The sequence below is a fragment of the Triturus cristatus genome, chromosome 4_1, assembly GCF_964204655.1.
Source record: "Triturus cristatus chromosome 4_1, aTriCri1.1, whole genome shotgun sequence".
Lineage (NCBI taxonomy): Eukaryota > Metazoa > Chordata > Amphibia > Caudata > Salamandridae > Triturus > Triturus cristatus.
Window position 1 is genome coordinate 555,401,381 of NC_140585.1, and position 19,421 is coordinate 555,420,801.

Consider the following 19,421-nt stretch of genomic DNA (forward strand, 5'->3'; position numbering starts at 1 on the left):
GCTTATCAATGTTCATCATGACTGCAGAATGTTCCGGTTCTACTCAATGTATTAATTTACAAAGCAACATATTGTTTGTAATGATCAATTTCTGATTCTCACAATATTTCACATGATGCTTGAATAGAATGGTTGCACATTTAAAACAATATTTCTTGTTCGGGTTTATGAAATGCATTGCTAAACAGTATTTTGCAAGTTGATGTTTCTCTTCTTTACCATGGTTCATTGTGTACGCAGTGAAACATTTAATATTTAGAAGGCCATCCTGCGTTCGATGCCAATGGAAACTGAGGCAAAAGTTTCCAGGACTTAATGAATGAATGAATGAAAAGGCATTTATGGAACACTTGCAAAAAGTGTCCCAGCGCAGAAGGTATAGAGTCCTGCCAGCCAAAAATGATTATCCTATACAGTTTGTTGGAAAAGCCAGCTTTTTAGCTTCTTCCCGAAAACAGGAAGATCTGAGATGGCATATAGATCCTGTGGGAGTTTATTTCAGGCCTTAGAACCAAGGAAGGAGGGAGATCTTTCTCCAATTCTGGCCCTACGAATTTTAGGAATGCTGGCTAAATGGCTGTGTGTTGATCATAGAACCCTGGGAGGGGTATACTCACAAATCCTCCTCCTCAGGTATACAGCAACCTTCACATGACAGGCTTAATGGGCCAGGACCAGTGTCTTAAAAAGAATCCTGTTTTTGATAGGAAGTCAATGGAGTGCCCTCAAATGCGGGGTCATATGAGTTCTTGGAGCAAGATTAAGAATTATTCTGGCTGCCACATTCAGGACCACTTATAAGCAACCTAGAAGGTAATCTGGAAGGCCGAAATAGAGAGCATTTCCATAGTCTAGCTTGGAAGAGATCAGGGCCTGGGCCACCTTTTTCCTAGTTTCAGCAGATAGAAAAGGTGAAAGAAAAATGTAAGGAGCGTAGTAGCCCAAAACAAGAGCCCACCAGAGCCTGAATTTGGGGTTGGAAAGACAAGGCACTGTCGATTTTGATTCCTAAGACTTTTACTGAGCTCTGTTGGGCACCTGGGGGAGGAATGTCCGGAAGCCACCAAGTCCTCCAAACCTCTGGTGAGGTGACACAAAAAACACTATCTCGGTTTTGTCGGGTTGTATTTTAATTGATTAGTGGATAAAGCAAAAGACACACAATTGATGGACGGAATGCAGGACAAATCAAAACATTCACCCCCAGTCAAGAGATCTGGGTTAAATCCATCATTCTTTTGCTCACCATGCCACCCGAGTTTAGACCTGGCTATATGCAAATCAGTCTTGACCCTGTGCCTCATGGGAACAGTCCAGCCCGAACTGCCAAGCCAAGTCCTCCCTGGACCGGAAACAAGCATCCTAGGACCGGTTTCGGAGTTTCACCCCTCTTCAGCCAGGATAGCTTGATTGCAGTGGCACAGTGAGCCCAGGACTCACGTCTGAGCATACCTGGCGCACTTAGGGCGAGAAAGCAAAAGACACACAATTGATGGACGGAATGCAGAACAAATCAAAACATTCACCCCCAGTCAAGAGATCTGGGTTAAATCCATCATTCTTTTGCTCACCATGCCACCCCAGTTTATACCTGGCTATATGCAAATCAGTCAGATTTTGCAATGGAGTGTTCAGTGAAAGACTACCCAACCAGAAGAAATGACAGTCTCACAGGATCAAAACTGTCATTACAAGAACAGATTCCCAGGTACAGAATGACGGTTTCTCTGGAATCAGATGGGGGCCCACTTTAACAATGAGGCCCTTAAGATGATTTGCACAACATTTCATATTGAGCATAGACTGCATTGCAGCTATTGACTTCAGGCTTCAGGTATAGTCGAACAGGTGAATGGGACTATCAAGTCTCGACTAGCTTCAACATTACTAAAATTGTCAGATGCTTTTAATTTGGGGTTGATGAGTATTCAAAGTATTCCTGATAGGAAGACTGGCTTATTGCTCCACGAAATTCGGTTGAGCTGAGCCACAAGGCTGCCTGCTGTACCTGCAAATGCACTCTTGAACATCACAGATGATATGATACTCAATTATTGCAAAGGATTGGCTGATGTGGTCCATTCTGTTTCTTACCAGGTTGCAGCTGCCACTAAAGATGCCCTTCAAGAATAGTGTCACAACCTCAATCCTGGTGATTGGGTCGTGATCATGAAGCACGTTCTAAAGACTTGTTTGTATCCGAGATGGAAAGGCCCCTTCCAGGTTAGTTTAGTAACCAACACTGCTGTTAAGTGTGCTGGAGTTCCAAATTGGGTGCATTCATCGCACACCAAGAAAGTGACAAATGGAGTGGCATTGAAGTCTCTAATGAAGGAGACGCAGAGACTGACTGTCAACTTGGAAACAGTACTGAGACAACATCAGTACAGTCAGACGATCCGGGTGAAGGAACTAGCACTGGAATAAGAACACATAATTGTAATCAAAGAAGATTGAAATAGAGCATCTCAGTTAATCGGATTCCATAAACTATTCCTGAGGAAATAGAGTCAGGTGATGAAAGTGATACAGAATTAGATCATCAAACACTGAGAAGATCAAAAAGAGCAAAGGTGCCTTTTCGGAGGTATTTAGCACCTGAGTGTTCTTACTACAAGGACCACGTACTGACTGTCATAATAGGTGAGCTGTGTGAAATGACAATTTGCACTTACAGAAGAAGGACACCTAAAGGAACCAGACATGTAGGGATCAGTAGTTTTGAACATACATTCAAATGAATGGGAGGAACATAGCAAATTTTACAGGGAGATGAGTCTGCAATTCCAGGAGTTTATTTTGTTTGTTGGCAGAATGTTTACTTTCTGCTGCCTGCGGACTAGGAGGTTATATGCTATTTAGCTGTGCTATGTCCTAAAGTGTACCATGTGAATAGAATAGATGCATTAACAATGACACCAGCACACAGTCACACTCATAGTACACAAAGTGGAGGTGAATTAGATGGAGACATATTTGGTGCAATCATTCCACAAGTAGAAGTCATATTAAATGATGAAAAGATTAGAAAACTGTCTACTTGTCGACAAGCTGGCAAACAGTACTTCTGGAGCTCTACTAGTAGTAAACACTGAGCTTGCAGCAATACTATCAATGGTTTTGCCAGATCGTCTAGCTTTAGACATTTTACTTGCAGAAAAAGGCAGAGTCTACAAAATGCTTAAATTAGCCCATTGTTGCTTGTACATACCTAACAAGACTGAGAAAAAAGAGCAATTTGCAAAGAACATTTCAGTCTCAAAACCTGAATTAAAAGAAATTAAAACGCCTATTGTTTTTGAGAATTTTTGGAAAGGGATTCATACAATTCAAAATTGGATTACAACAGCAAGAGGAGGTATATTCAAAGCTATACTTCTGCTAACACTAATAATAGGGCTTTCTTTGTTATGCCTATTTGCTTTTTATAAAGGCTGCAGACTTTACTTACACACGAGAAGGAGCAGATAAATAAATAAGAGATTTGAAAAAGAATTATTTAAATAACCTAAATGAATGATGACCACCGTAAATCAGTAAAATTCTAAAGATTAAAACAGAAACAACAGGATTCAACGGATGATGAAAGTGCCCTTTGAACAGAACTCACATATGGAAATCAAAATAGTGTGAGCGTTAAGATATCAGATAGGGGACTGATAAATTAAAATGCAAATTATTTAGATTAACAGTTAAAAATGTGTAATGTTTTACGTAAACTTCAAATCTGAAATTACATATTTAAAATGTGCTGGCTGCAATAGGCAGTCATGGCTATGTGTATAGGCCATAGAAATACTAAAAAGCAAGCTTACAAGTGAACCTAATATTGATGAACTGTGCACAAAAGTCATTTAGAAGTCTGACCTTAATGCAACATACTTAGAAATGGTGATCATTACTGCAGAATATTCAGATTATAATCAATGTATTATTCTACTAAGCTATATAAACAACAAAGGGGGAGGTAGAGGAGAGGGTCACGAGGACTCGTCCTCCAAAAAGTCATACTCAAAGACCAAAGACAGTCACTATTGTCCAACATGAATTATGCTCTTTCTTCATACCCTCCATATATTTATTGAGAGAATAAAAAGAAATGTATTATAAATAAATAAATATTTAATAAATAACCCTCACCCACCAGGGTTATCCCTTGGTGGCATGCTTCATCATAGGGTTCTTCCCATCCCACTGCAGAATGGGGCATGCTATGACTGACGCATACGCAGGAGCACTTAACTACATAAGAATGGAATGTCTGTAGCTAACTTGTGATAAAGCCTTGCAAGCAACATGTATTTTCTTGGGAAAGGAAGAGTTTAACTCGCTCACGGAGGAGTAATGCCAATTTACTGGTCCAGAGAAGAAGAATCCTGCTACAATGTCTTCAACATATAAGCATGTCTTTTATATTAGTGGGTTTTCCTAGGTAGTTTCAATGCGTTTTTCCCCCAATGTTTTCGACCTACCTTCTTGTCATACGGCCTTATTACGAGTGTGGTGGTCTACGGACCGCTAGGCTCATCGGGGCACGGCAGAGGCGGTCTTCCGACCACCCTATTATGACCAGGGCTGTCAGTCCATCTAGGAACCACCGCAACCATCAGGGCGGACCCAGTGCAACCAGCGGTCTTGAGTCCGCAATATGCTTAAGCATATTTTGAGTTTACTTACAGCCACACTTTTCATGGCGTTGTGACTGCCTTGAAAAGTGTGGTGGTGAAGAAACAAATGTGGATGCACACAGGGGGGCACAACTTGTACCCCCCTGTGTGCATGCACACCAGTATCTGCATGGCATGGATAGCAGCTGTCATGCCATGCATCTACTGCCCTTGATGTTCCCATTGCAGTGCCTATTTCATAGGTACCGCCCTGGAAACACCAAGGAACAGCCCGTCAAACAGTAGAAAACTCCTATTTTGGCGGGCGGTTCAAACATGAGTTTGGCGGTGCGGGAGCTGAGCGGTCCCGCTCCCGCACCGCCAAACTCATGATAAGGCCCTTAGACTGACGGTTGAAGCTACTGCTACTTCTGTTCATCTTTACTTAATTTTGATGCTTTGTGTTTACAGATTGCTACTACAACTTTATGATCATTTGGTTGTATTACAGAGACTCTTTATGGGAAGTTCTGCTGCTTTCATTTGGCTTTGAGCTTTATGCTCCTTTGATTTCGCTTTTTTCCTTTGAACTTTAACTCTTCATAGGTTCTACTAACTCTGAATTTCTGATCTGATCCTTTGGAATAGGGTTGTATGTATTCCTTTATGGAATGCGCTGGTTGCATTCTTTGCCTTTTTGTTTCTAACCAAACCTTTTTATGATATTTCTATAAACTTACTAAAGATTTACTGACTAATACAGATAAAAAAGAATACAAATATAATTACTAATCTCTCAATGAGAATAAAACTTTTAAAACTTCTTCAAACTCTCATCATTGACTGAACTTTAAATTGTATCTGAAATTTGCTTGTTATGATGTAAATAGCTCTTTGAATCAAAATATGGTGGCAAAGATCCTTCCCCTGAGCCAAGGAGAAACAAGCCTAGGAATGGGGTTTGACTCTGTAAGTGCTGGTAATTGAAAGGGTGAACCATATTGTTTAAATGTGACCCCATCCTGAGCTATCAATGGCCATTGTCTTCTTTTTTTTGCCCAAGGGAACAACATTTCTTCTCTGATATTAGCCACAGTGGTTTCAGTGCATCTTGATGTTAAAAACCTGTCTTGAAACCTCTCTTTCAATGATTTCATATTGTATGGTAAATTGAAAATTGGCCAGTAGTTAGTCAAGGCTTTCAGATTGACCAATGGTTTCTTCAGCAGAGGTGTGATGGTGCGTTTTAGGGGCCAGTCATAACTCTATTCTGAGATGATGATTCAGTCATGGCTGTGATGTCATCATGTTGCTGAACAGGGCTGTTGCTGAACAGGGTTGATTAAATATGATGATCACTTCTGTTATTTGGTCTAAACACAACAACTTTGTTTTGAAACTTGTATGAAAGAGGATGAAAGCAGAGAGATGGTCACTACATGCTAAGGTGAACGTTCAGGGTTGCTGGTGCTAGAGTACTAGGTTTAGATGATTTTGAACTTGAAAAACAGCAGAAGATCATTGCCGGTCTGATGGGTCACATTTAGAGTAATTTTCAGGACACAAAGACTGGCCATCTTCTGATAGATTTCGGAAATGTATCTTTCTTGATTTGTAGCCTTTTTGTTTCTCTTTTTTGTAGGAACCAACCCTTACAAGCCCTTCAAATTAATGTTTCGAGCAAAAGAACCTTGCCAAAATCTAAATTGGCGGGCTAAGTTCTAAAACCTTTCACACGGAAGCCTCACCTCATAAATACATTTGCAGATGAACAACAGTAAAGCTATGTGAACGTTTTTACAGCAATCTTTGTAGTAGTGATCTTTGTAGTAGTGATTTTTGTAGCTCACAGAAAACCTTAATCAAAACATAACAACTTCTTGTGGCAATGTAGATGAAGAAATTACCTTGACAGTTATTTTTTCATTATTGCCGCTCTTCACAGTTGTGGCTACTTCTTAGTCAACACCTGGCCAGAAGAAGTCCACCTTTACACGGTTTTCCATAGAATGATGATCTTAGAATGCAGTTATGTTTCCTTCAACATATGAAACTTTAAACAACTTTATTGATGCAAGAACTCAGAGTGAGATCTGTTGATTAAATTATAATGTTTTACACAAAAACAACTGGAAATTGCATTAATGATTTCCTATTTGAGACCATAATCACTTAACATGGGCTAGATAGTCTGATCTGCATACTTCTCATTTCTCTTTCAGAGGATCTGTACCCTAGTGTAAGACAGCTATGTGGCTCTGTGGGATCAGGATTGCAGATGTCTGTTAGTCAGTAGTCCTGCCTTTCAAAACCTCAATACTGTGTACAAGGTGCAGCTTTGAATACAGGTCTTTGATTTGGAATTATCTTCTGAGTGATGGCTGGCTCTTGGCCTCCCTTAAAGTTAAGTCAGGAAAGATTCAAGGTCCCCTATTGTGATCCCACCAGCATATCCCTATTTAGTCACCCCATAGCACTTAAGAATGGTTACAGGGTCAACTCTATTAACTGAAGAATAATGATTTGTGATTAGCAGATTTCAACTTAAAATCGAACATTTAGATGTAATTCTTAAACAATGCCTCTCTATTAATGCACCAGTTAAGGAGGCCAGATGAACCGTGTATGTGATGTATTCCTGAGACTCCTAGACCGAACTAGCTCTTTTCATTCTTTAATTGATTGTGTGATGTTTGATTATCATAGAGATATCACTGCCTCTAGTTATATACCCACTCCTCGGTGTGATCGGAAATATCAAAGGCAGAATGTTGATGGGACACAATACTGTGAATAGAATATCGAGGATCAAAATATTGAGATGTAAGTGAGTATAGATTTTCTACACCTACCTCCACCCACACGTACCTTGTGATGTATATACCTTCAAGGTGCGTAGATGTGGAGCTATGAAGAGTAAGTCCATACCTCCCTCTGTGCACTTACTTCTTTGAGGTTTTGTCCCTCGATATTCCTGTTACAATATTCAGACCCTGCAATATTCTGCCTTCGATATTCCCTGTCACAATCCACTATTTTCTCAAAGCCTTATTTGAAAGTTGTAATTTTAATTAGTGTCTTGAATGGAATATTGGAAACCCAACAACCAATCAAAAGCTTCCTTTGTGGGCTATATCTATGGTTTTAGGCATGCTCTGGAGTGGAGCCCACATAACAGGGTCTGAAACTGCAGCTTTTGTGGATGTGTGCCTTTACCAACTGATTTCCCTTGCAGGTGCGCACAGTTACTCTTACCTAAGTCAAGCTTCTAGAACTCTATTGGCTCACATAAAATGACACACATATGTCCATGAGTTTGTAGACTTTATTGGATGTCTTTGTCCCCTTGCATCAAATTAAAGGTATTGTATGTGAAACTTGCAGACACATTCAGCATCACACTAAACTACTTTCACTGTAACTCTGCAATCCATTGTCTGTTCCATGGCAGATATTACAGGCTGCCCCAAACCTAAATGAGACAGAGGATCAGAGCAGTAGGCAAGTCTTTTGTTTGCATTACAGAAAAAATAGACAATATATTAAAACCATTAATATTTGGGCCAAATTCAAATGTTGTTTTGTAAGCTTTTAGCAATTGGTTGTCCCCTAATTTATCCACTAAGGGCAGATCCATGCTAGATTTTTAAGGTAGTTACAATATATGTCAAAAACTGAAGATGGACCTCGGCACTCAAACCAGTTAAATTTTGATTCGTACAAAAGAGTTTTTTATTCAAAAAGATATACACCAAAAATTATTTGCTGTTCAGTGTACTTGGCACATCAATCAAATACATTTAAGTCATATATTTGAAAACAGACAGTGTTGTATTTCATAGATGGAAAGCTTGATACATTAGTCCTTCCACTTTAGCGATGAACCAGCAGCCATTTCCACTAGGTTCCTGTGAACCATAGTGAACTACACCTTAGGTAGTGGGGTATACATTATTGACCTTGAGGGGCACCAATACTGTATAGTCAAACTTAATGCACATAGAGAGTGAAGTGCTACTAACTAGACCACTGCTACCATCTGTAAATATTGTTTAGTTACAATATATATTTACACACTATGGATATGACTTGGAATCTTTTTCATAATGAGATTTTAGCAAATGTGTGATGGAACTGACCTGATTGACTCATAATAGACACCTTTCCTGCCATATTTTGATGGAAAGGTTATGCGAGAAGTAGCACAGTAAGGTGCTGTGTACTGCTTTGAAGACACAGGTCATGAGTGATTTCACTGTCTGTAAAGGGTGATGAAAATTGACTTTTCTGATGTTTAATAGCTCAAATCTGATAGTTGTAGTGGGGATGGAAAATACAGTCTCGAGCTGCCTAGTGGGGTTGAACACCATATGGAGGGTTCCTGCAGTGGGGGGGGGGAGGGGTTGGGGAGTATAGACACCAATGGGAAAAACAGTAGAGGCAGACAGTTTGATGACAGGTGTGCAGGAAGTTACAAAGTTGAGCTTTTTAAAAAGTGTGGCCTTATTATCGGCTTTCACATTAATGGGAAACCATTTCTGCAGCTGCCAGGAGCAGTAAAGTGCTCCCCCCATCCTTTGCTTCAAAACTACAGTAGTCCTGTCAAAGTATGGAGCCCCATCAGGGCCTGCCACCTATCCCTTCTTAAACCCTTTCACCACTACAGCTAACTGAAGAGTAGACAACTGAGCAGTGTTAAGTGCTGAACACCTGTGGGGTAAGACTCCCCGGCCCAAATTGTGCAGCCCACTTATGCACATCATACTTTCTCTGTATTGTAGAGCTTCCTGAGAAGAGTTGCAGGCCAGCAGTGATGCCACACAATTTTCTCCTCCAGTATGTCCCCCACTTCAGACCCTTCGATACTGTCTCTCACAGCACCCTATGCACAAGACTGCATGACGCCAGCATCCCGACAAAGCCCGCCAATGGATCCGCTCCTTCCTCACCGGCTGAACACAGAGAGTCAGAATGCCTCTGTTCCACTCGGAACCCACAGAGATCAGCTGCGGAGTACCTCAAGGCTCCTCCCTGAGCCCCACACTTTTTAACATCTACATGGCCCCACTCGTAGCCATCGTCAGAAACCACGGGCTCAGCATCATCTCTTATGCCATTGCCACCCAGCTGATTTTCTCCCACAGTCGCCAAGAACAACTTTCATGACAGGATGAAGGCTGGCGCCACCTGGATGAATAAAAGCTGCCTCAAGTTCAACTCAGAAAAGACCGAAGTCCTCATCATCCAACCCATCTGCCTGGGACGACTCCTGGTGGCCTGCAGCACTTGGAACCTCTCCCACACCCACAGACCACACATCATCTTGGACTTCTCACTCACAATGAACCGCCAGATCTATGCAGTCTCATCTTCCACACACTATGCTACCTCCGAAAGATCTTCAAATGAAGCCCCTCCGAGTCCAGAAAGACAGTCACCCAAGCACTTGTCAGCAGCAGAGTCGACTCCGGCAATGCACTCTATGCCGGCATCACCCAGAAACTCCTCAAGAAACTGCAGAACATCCAGAACGCCCTTGCCAGATTCATCCTCAACATCCCCCGCTGCAGCCACAACACCAGCCACCTCAGAGATCTCCACTGGCCCCCAGTCAACAAATGAATCACCTTCAAGCTCCTCGCACACGCCTACAAAGCCCTACACGGCACAGGACCTATGTACCTCAACCACCGTCTCGCATTCCACATACCTGCCAGAGACCTCCACTCCACCCAAATGGCCCTGGCTACCATCCCACATATCCATAAGACCACAGCCGGAGGAGGATCCTTTTCCTACCTTGCAACAAAGACCTGGAACACACTGCCTCGCCACCTCTAGCAATTGCCGTCACTGCCTAATTCAGAAAGAGCCTCAAGACTTGGCTCTTCAACTGAACGAAAGCCTTCCTCGACGAGCCAGCAGCTCTACCCCACAAACCCTCAACCTCATTCCCTCCAGTGCCTTGAGACCCTTATGGGTGAGTAGTCGCACTTTACAAGCCATTAATTGATTGACACACGGGTCAACCTGCAGCATGCATTTCTTTCTTGTAGCAGCTACAGGTGGGTTTATCTGTGCACTAGGGGAAGTTAGGTAGAGTCAGGAAATTTGCCTGCCTTTGCCGGGACCCAGATTTCCAATGTGAGCAAAGGTACATTTTTCACACACCCCAATTTGACATGGGAAAGAAGTGGACAGGGGTGGACCGACTGACATTGGTAAATGTTGGAGCAGTATACATGATCTTAGTTTTTGAATGAAGGGCTATCCATTGGGGAATGGCCATCAGGTAGGCCAAGATTTAGATTTAGAGTGGAGAAAGGAAATCTACATAGAAGTGTTAAGAGGAACTCAGAGGAGAAAACTATATCATAGCTGGTCGTGGTACAAGGGAAAGGGACAGAGAATAAAGTTGAATAGATACCTACAGGTAGATATATATGTAAGAACTGTGTGGAGCAGTAGGAAGTGGAGAAGGAGAGGTTTGTGAAGTAGGAAGAAAGATAATTCAGTGATGTGCGAATTTTGTTTTTAAAACAATCTTTATTAGGGTTTAACCTCAGCAAACATTATAAAGAATAGAAACACAATGCTTATCATCCTATAATATTAAATCCATTACAGTAGTCTACAATCTGTCCTGGGACAAATTGCCCATTGATGAACAGATTAGGATTAGCTAATTAGTGATGGGGTTCTGTATTTGGGTAGACAGTAGGGCAGGTTCACTCATTCTACAGTGTTACAGTTCATCTTATTGTTGAGAAGGTTAAGGGTTAGGCTGCTGTTGGGGAGATTAACTAACTAATACAATTTTCAATGGCTAGGCCAACGTTTAGGGGCTAGTGACGCTGTCAAAAATGATTCTGTAACACAGCGATCAGGGAAGCCCCTAATGGAGAGGGAGATGTGGATAAGTTTGAGAGGTAGAGGCTGAATAATGGAGCTGCTAATATGAGGGAGATCCTTGGATACCAGTGGGGTAGTTGAATCCTGTGGACCTTTTGGGATGTAGGGCAGGAAGGGGCCGTTCTAGGTGAAGATGCCTCATCTTTGGGGTTTATTCTAAGGGGTAGCCACAATGTGTTGTAATCGCTAGCGATGGGGTGTTTGTGGATGACCACGGGCCACTCCTCTAAGAAGGAGCTCAGCCTTTACCCATTGGAGGAGCACCTAATTCCAGCCGTCTAAGGTAGGGGAAGGAACCTGACTGGTGATAGTTTGTTTGGCAAGCAAAAAGGCCGGATCTAGGAAGCATGGGGCAATTTTTGCTTTCTTGGGGCACATAAATATTGTCAATGAACAGACCCACATGTCCAATTTTGTGAGACCTGTTAGTCCTGCAGCCCATAACAGGACTTCTGATCAGAAAGGTGACGAACCAGGGCAACCCCAAAGAATCTGATAAAAGTCAGCCAAAAAGGCCAAAAAGGCCTAACAGAGGGCAAATGCTGCATTAGGTGGTTTACCTTGGATGAAGAGAAATAGGCCCTATAGAGTATGAAGAATTGTATTAATTTGAAGCGAGCACTGCATGTTACTCTATTTGGATATTTTAGTGCTCTTGCTCATTCTTTGTCCTGGAAGCTCCGTGGAACTCAATTTCTCAGGTGTCCAGGAGAATCTGCAGAGAGAGTTGAGTATAGACCAGATGGCTTTATGCAGCCAATAATTAGTCTCCACCCATTTCCCATAGTTTAAATAGCTATTGTTTCTGTGTCAGAGATAGCCTACCCCAGCGTAGAGAGTATGACTTAATGACCCATAGATCAAAAATTGTCCAATGTTTAGTCAGAACGGTTCTATAAGCGAGATGAAGGATAATAGATGTCCTCTGAGGAAAAGGTCTCCAAGTGACATGATGCCAGCCTCCTCCCAAGTGATATAGGTCAGAGTTGGCAACACAGCCCTGAAGATGGGGAGACCCAGCAGTGGTATTGTTGGAGAGAGTATGGAGTAACTTATTGAGTGATGTTAAGACTATCTACAAAGCACTGTAACACTACTCTAAGAAGTGTTGTAGCACACTGGGCCATAAAAACTCTTTCCAAATAGGACAAGGGGTTTGACTTTGATTTTTAACCTCTAAATATTGTCCATCTTTGTTAGTCCACTGATGGATCTTGTTCTGTGCTGAATGGGCTGGAATATTCGGAGGAAGAGCAATAACCAAATGAGGACCAGGAATATGATAATTGCTACTCTTACATTTTTATCTTTCAATGTCTATCTTGAAAGTCTATCTTCAGAATAAAAAATGTATTAAGCAGAGATTAAACCCACAACCAAATGATGAGTCAGAATCAGCAGAGTTCAGTTATATCTCATAGTTTAATATTGCATTCAAAGGTAAAGAAAACATTTACTTAAATGACATACAATCTGATTGTAAACTAAATAAATAAAGAAAATATCAAACTCTGCGAGATCCAAAGATGAAGGGATAAATCTTCCTCAGTCGAGGGCGATATAGTATTGGGATCAATAGGAAATCTGTTAAGCCTCATACAGACCCTTGGGAAAGTTCTGATAGTTCTAAGTGACCAGTTCCAGATTGTTAGAGACAGGAAATCTGTCTCAGTCTGTCATTACCACAGCAGCATGACATGGACCCCTTCAGCTGAAAAGGTTCCACAAAGCTAGCATACCAGCCGGAAGCAGGTTGCAGTATTTCACCACATTTTGCCTTGTTTATAGATGTCTGAGCCAACAGTCTCCATTGCTGCAAAATGGGTGAACCAAATGAACACACACAGTTCAGTTCCAAAATCTGAGCAATTATACTCCAGGGGTTCCGGGTTAACACCCCTTGACATCATCAGGAATAACAGACCACACTGTCCTATTGGTCGTCTTCCATAGGATGAGGATGAATTAGTTGGCAAAAGTATACAATCCAGAAGAATTAATTAAGGCAGGTCACTTAGCTTCCTTAAGCTACTGCAAGGTTTAGTCATATGAACAATAAGATCATTTCAAGGATTACGCAAAATCATGCTTTCAAACTTCCATGAGTTAGTTCTCAAGCATCTGTTCTAGCATGTAACAGTTTCTGTTGCCAGTGTAGTCGATCTGTGCTGTGGATGTCAAAGGAAGCAATTGGAAGTTAAAGCACAAATTGCAACTTTATGAAAAGATCCCATAGGCATTAGACTATTCAGTTCATGAGTTCACATGTGGTCCACAAGCAACCTCAGTTTAGCTACCAGTACACTACAATCAATCAATCAATCAAGAAATTTGAGTAGCGCGCTACTCACCCGGAGGGTCTCAAGGCGCTTGGGGGGGGGGGGGATCCGCTACTGCTCGAACAGCCAGGTCTTGAGTTGCTTCCTGAAGGAGAGGTGGTCTTGGGTAAGACGGAGGTGGATGGGGAGGGAATTCCAGGTCTTGGCTGCCAGGTAGGAGAAGGATCTTCCTCCCATGGTGGCTCTTCGAATGCGCGGAACGGCGGCGAGGGCGCGGCTGGTCGATCGTAGTTGGCGGGTGGGTGTGTAAAAGGTCAGGCGGTTGTTGAGGTATCTGGGGCCTAGGTCGTGAAGGGCTTTGTGTGCATGGGTGAGGAGGCGGAACGTGATTCTTTTGCTGACGGGGAGCCAGTGCAGGTCTTTCAGGTGTCCGGAGATGTGGCTGTGACGGGGGAGGTCCAGGATGAGTCGTGCGGAGGCGTCTGGATGCGTTGGAGTCTTTTCTGCAGTTTGGCTGTGGTTCCGGTGTAGAGGGTGTTTCCATAATCCAGTCGGCTGGTGACAAGTGCCTGGGTGACCGTCTTCCTGGTTTCGGTGGGGATCCATCGGAAGATATTTCGGAGCATGCGTAGGATGTTGAAACACGATGACGAGACGGCGTTGACTTGTCTGGTCATCGAAAGGGAGGACATGTTGTGTGCCATGTAATAGAGCCAAGAACGGAGTCCAGCTCATGGAATATCTTAAAGTTAGGAATATGGGTTAGTTGACAAAGTAATATAAAAGGCGCAGGACCATAACCATTTTTGAGAGGGCGACCCGTCCTGCGACTGATAAGAGAAAACTCATCCAGAAGCTCTCCTCTTTTCCAAACACCCTGATCATCTTGAGATTACTTTCAAGAAGACCCTTGTCAGCACGATAAATTTGAATGCCTAAGTAGTGAAAGGAAGTGCCCTCACATCGAAGCCAGCCCCCACCTATAGCTAATACAATCTGAGGGGCAGAGGAGGATAATGGGATAAGGCAAGACTTTTGCCAGGTGACATAAAGACCTTAGTGCTGTCCAAATTCCATGAAGAGACAGCTTTTATAAGAGAGGTTGCAAGTCCTGTAGGTATAAAAAAAATATCATTGACCTAGGGCGGATGATGTGAGTGGTATTATACTAACAAGCCACTATCTCCACCCTTGCACGTATCACAAATGGTTCTATGACTTGGGTCAACAGAAGGGTAGAGATAGGGCAGCCCTTGTGTGTCCCACGGTGGATGCGGAAGGAGGCTGATATAGAATGGCCCAGGCGGATTCTGGCTTGTGGAGTATTGTAGAAGAGCTGTGATGTGACAATGTTGCCTACGGTGGTGAGATTTGCTAACATGACTGAGTGGTCTGTGTTATAAAACACAATAAGCTTGAGAGTTATAGGGAACAGCGAGGAGATTGTTTTGGAGAGAGATGATAGTTTGAGGGTCTGGAGTGTTCTGAGGCTATATAATCAAGGGGCAAGAAGATTGTTGGAGAGAATGTGGGTAACCCGATTAAACACAATTTGTTAAGTGTCTGAAGGATGGCCACTTGAGCAATGGTGAGAGCAGCATGCAATGAAGGTACGTGGAGAGTTGCAGAGAAGAGAGAGAGTACACATTTCATGACAGGACTCCTGAAATGAGGACTACAGGATTGATGGTTTTGGGGGCCCTATGGCGGCAGTATGCATGGTAAACACCTTTGACAGGGTTATCTTGCTAGCACAGTACGCCGATTAAGTGCCTTTGGCATTATTTGCCACCCTTATGATTTTTGTGAGGTTGTTAGTATTTGCAGTACACACTATAAGTGTGATCTGTCACAAACATCTGCGAAACTATGACATTACGACTACGTAAAGACAATTTTAATCACAATTTTAAAAAAAAAGTAATTTCTTTGGTTGAATAAATTGCAACAGAGACGTCTGATTCATTAATGATGGAGGCACCTTAGTTGAAGCAAAGAGTAGACAGGTCTGCTTTGAACATCATCATTAACCTGTGTTGAGCCTTTGTGTCTCTTTATAATGTTTTTTATCTTTATAAATACTCATAATATTATTTGAGAGAATAGATCGATCAAAGTGAATTCCGTAGTTTAGAATGAAATATGGGCTTAATGCGGGTGTTTGTCTGCAATATAGTTTGTATGCCTTTCCTGAAACTTCAGGAGGGTCTCTGATTTACCCATTTACCTATTTTCACATTCATTTTCATTTCTTTATTGTTTTCACAGCTCCGGAAGTGCTGGCCCAGAAACCTTACAGCAAAGCAGTGGATTGCTGGTCCATAGGAGTCATAGCATACATTCTGTGAGTGCATATTTCCTTTTGTAAGAGAAGAATTACTGTCTGTTGTACTCATGTTCACTACCACTTCCTTTGCCTAAGGTTCGATAGGCATTAACGCCGATGCAACTATTTTAGGCGAATGGCAACATTCTTTGTACAGCATCCCTAGAGCCAGTGAAAGAAGGGTATGCTTGGTTTGATAAACCGATTTCTGTGTAGCATGCAGTTCACTGAGGTCCAATCTGTGTTGAACTGCTTAAACTTTCATCTGTGTAAGGTCGATATAATAAGTTCATTTAAGTTGGATAATGACAGTACTTTGAGTTTTGTGTTTGAGCACTGATAGACAATACAATACTAGGACCAGCCAATTAAAAAGGCTCTTAAATGATGGGTACAGGACCATGACACCCTCAGTTAGCAAGTTAGCCCTGGAGAGGTGGGGTGAAGACTGCAACTCAGTGATAAATGTCCTTTCAAATATTACTTTTTAAATGCACAGTTTACATTATTTTTTTATGCATACATTTGCGTTATGCTTATCTTACTTGTTTATGTGCACAATGAGAAACTAAACTGCACCTGGGTGACATGGTAAGGTTGGCTGAAACTTTTTATATTCTTTGTTGTCTTGAGCTGCGTGGTTGCAGCACCTCAAACTTTGCCTCACTGAAAGGAAAGTAGGCTCCACAATGAATTTGGGCAGTATGTGAAAATATGCAACTCCATTTAAAGTTGAATTTCTCACTCAGAAAAGCTCCATTTGGAACCTGTGGTGGTGGTGGTTGCCATTGTGTAGTTATAGTTAGGTCTGAGTTTCCATTGCCAGAGCATTGTTTATTTGCCTAATGCCTTTGGCACCATTTGGTGAATCGTTATTTATTTATATATTTATATAGCGCACTACTACCCGAGAGCGTCTAGGCGCTTGCAGCCCAACACACACAGCAATAGAGAGATGTTGAGTCTCTAGTACTTGAAGAGAGGTTATAAGGCATATAGCCAGGTTTTGAGTCCTTTCCTAAAGGAAAGTAGGTCAGGAGAGTTTTTTTAATTTTATTGGCAGCTTATTCCACCATCTGGTTGTGATACTTGTGAAGCTTTTTCCACCCCATCTATGAAGTCGGAAATTTGGTTCTTTCACCAACTTCAAAGAGGCCGACCGAAGTGTACGTACTGGGATGTGCCATTAGAATCGATCTGTCAAGTAGGCGGGGCCTAGGTTGTGTAGCGCTTTAAAGGCGATGCATAGTGCCTTAAACTTGATTCGCTTCTCCACAGGTAGCCAATGTAGGGTGTTGAGGGCATGTTTGACTGATGAATATTTGGCTAGGCCAAAGAGCAATTGAGCTATAGAATTGTGGAGTACCTGCAATTTTGCCACTACTGTTGTGTTTACTCCAACCAGAAGCCCATTACAATAATCGAGTTTAGACAGAACTTTCTGTAGTTCTGCTGGTATAAATGGTAGGATTTTCGTCAGAATTTCAAGGTAAAATAGATTGATGCGGTAAGCGCCTTTACATGATGGGAGAAAGATAGAGTAGTGTCAATAATGACTCCGAGATGTTTGGCCTTGGTAACTAGGGTGCGAAGAGTCCCCAACTCCACTGGCCACCGTTCTGAGGACCAGAACGATGTGTCTCTGCCAAAGAGTAGAACTTCTGTTTTTATTTGAGTTCAGTTTGAGGCAATTCTCTACCATCCAGTCGCTTACACATCTCATGCTCTCCTTAAAGTTGTGGGATGTCGTGATTTTGGCTCGAGATGCAATAATCTGAGTATCATCTGCATATGATACTAACTTGAAGCCATGAGCTTTAATCAGACGGGCCAGAGTGTATATTAAATAGGGTAGAGCTCAGAGATGAGCACTGTGGCACCCCACATGGGAGCCTGAAGCACTGTGATTTAAAGCCTTCTACTTCAACAAATTGTTCACGATTTAACAGAAAAGATCTGAGGAGTGCAAGGGCTGAGCCTGCTATCCCTACTTTTTGAAGCCGATTTATTAGAATACTATGATCTACCTTATCGAAGGCAGCTGACAAGTTTAGCAATATCAGAGCTGCCGAGCCTCCATTGTCAACTGCATGTCTGATTTCCTCTGTTGCGGTGATTAAGGCCAGTTCAATACTGTGCTTAATTCTGAAGCCATACTGGGTGTAGTCCAAAACGTGGTTATTCTCAATAAAGTTAGCTAATTCTTGGTTCATATGCTCACAAATCTTCACAAAACCTTCCATAAAAAGGTCATCATAGCTTGTTCCTGGAAGGTTTTGGGGTGATAAATAAGCAGGGACCATGAAAAGGCAGGTTCCAAAGCTTTAGTTTCCCATGTCAATTCCTATAGAATATTTTGTGAAGTGATACAGAAAAAAATGGCTAAATAGAATTACACCAAGTTTGGCAAAAATTTAAACTTAGCTGTAACTTGCACCGCTATGATGCACTGCTTATAACATCACATGTTACATCACTGATGACATTTGAAATCAATGGTGGTGCAAGTTATATAAGGGTCATTTACACATAACTGGTGAATTTCAGTTTTTTTGTTTCAAAACAATAGTGTTTTTTCCGTGAATTCGTACGTTTAAAAAAATATATAAATTAAAATCTTACTACCTTACTAATGTATAACCTTTGTTTCTCACTGTGTGTGGTTACACAGGAATGGATTGCATTAGACCTTGATTGTCAATTTTATCAGGGTGTGAGGAATTATATGATAAGAGGAGGGAGTGGATATCTTTTTCAGAAAGAGGGAATTTCTGTCTAATCGGCTGTGCAGGCACATTGTGATAGGGTATGTTTCTCCAACTCCGCTGCATGGGCATTGGAGAAGGAGAGGTCAAGTTGGAAGGGAAGTGTGTTGGAGGTATGGTGAGGAAGTTGGAGTGTTGGTCATAAATGAGAGTAGTCACCCTCTGGTTTCTATTAGGCCACTGATTATTGGTCATAATTATTGTGATTCGACTGAGTCTTTTTCAATCTGCAATGACTTCTTGTACATTTTGAGTGATCTAATTCAGTATGGATCCTAGTGAGGCGTGGGTGCGGGTTGTTGGGTCTTGGAGCAAGGGGCAAGGAAGCCGGGGGTGATGATGTCTGTCGAGTTGGAGGGCTGATGGACATGGGGATCCAGAGGAGTGGAGGATGTGTTGGGGGTAGGTTCGAGGTTAGGTGGTGGAGAGCTCAAGAGATGGGTGCGTGGCTCTGCGAATGTGTGGGGTTTTGGCGAGGGCGAGGTCGGCGGACGGCAGTTTTCTCTTGGGTGCAGGGAAGGAGACGCTTGCT

The 19,421-nt window shown here is 42.2% G+C and overlaps 1 protein-coding gene across 1 annotated transcript in view; it reads left to right on the forward strand.

Moving 5' to 3' along the window:
- CAMK1D (calcium/calmodulin dependent protein kinase ID) overlaps positions 1-19,421 on the forward strand; it is a 1,392,645-nt gene that overhangs the window by 1,077,858 nt on the left and 295,366 nt on the right. Inside the window, exon 6 of the mRNA XM_085652873.1 lies at positions 16,067-16,142. Within this exon, the coding sequence (XP_085508999.1) occupies positions 16,067-16,142 (76 nt within the window). The remainder of the gene's footprint in view (positions 1-16,066; positions 16,143-19,421) is intronic.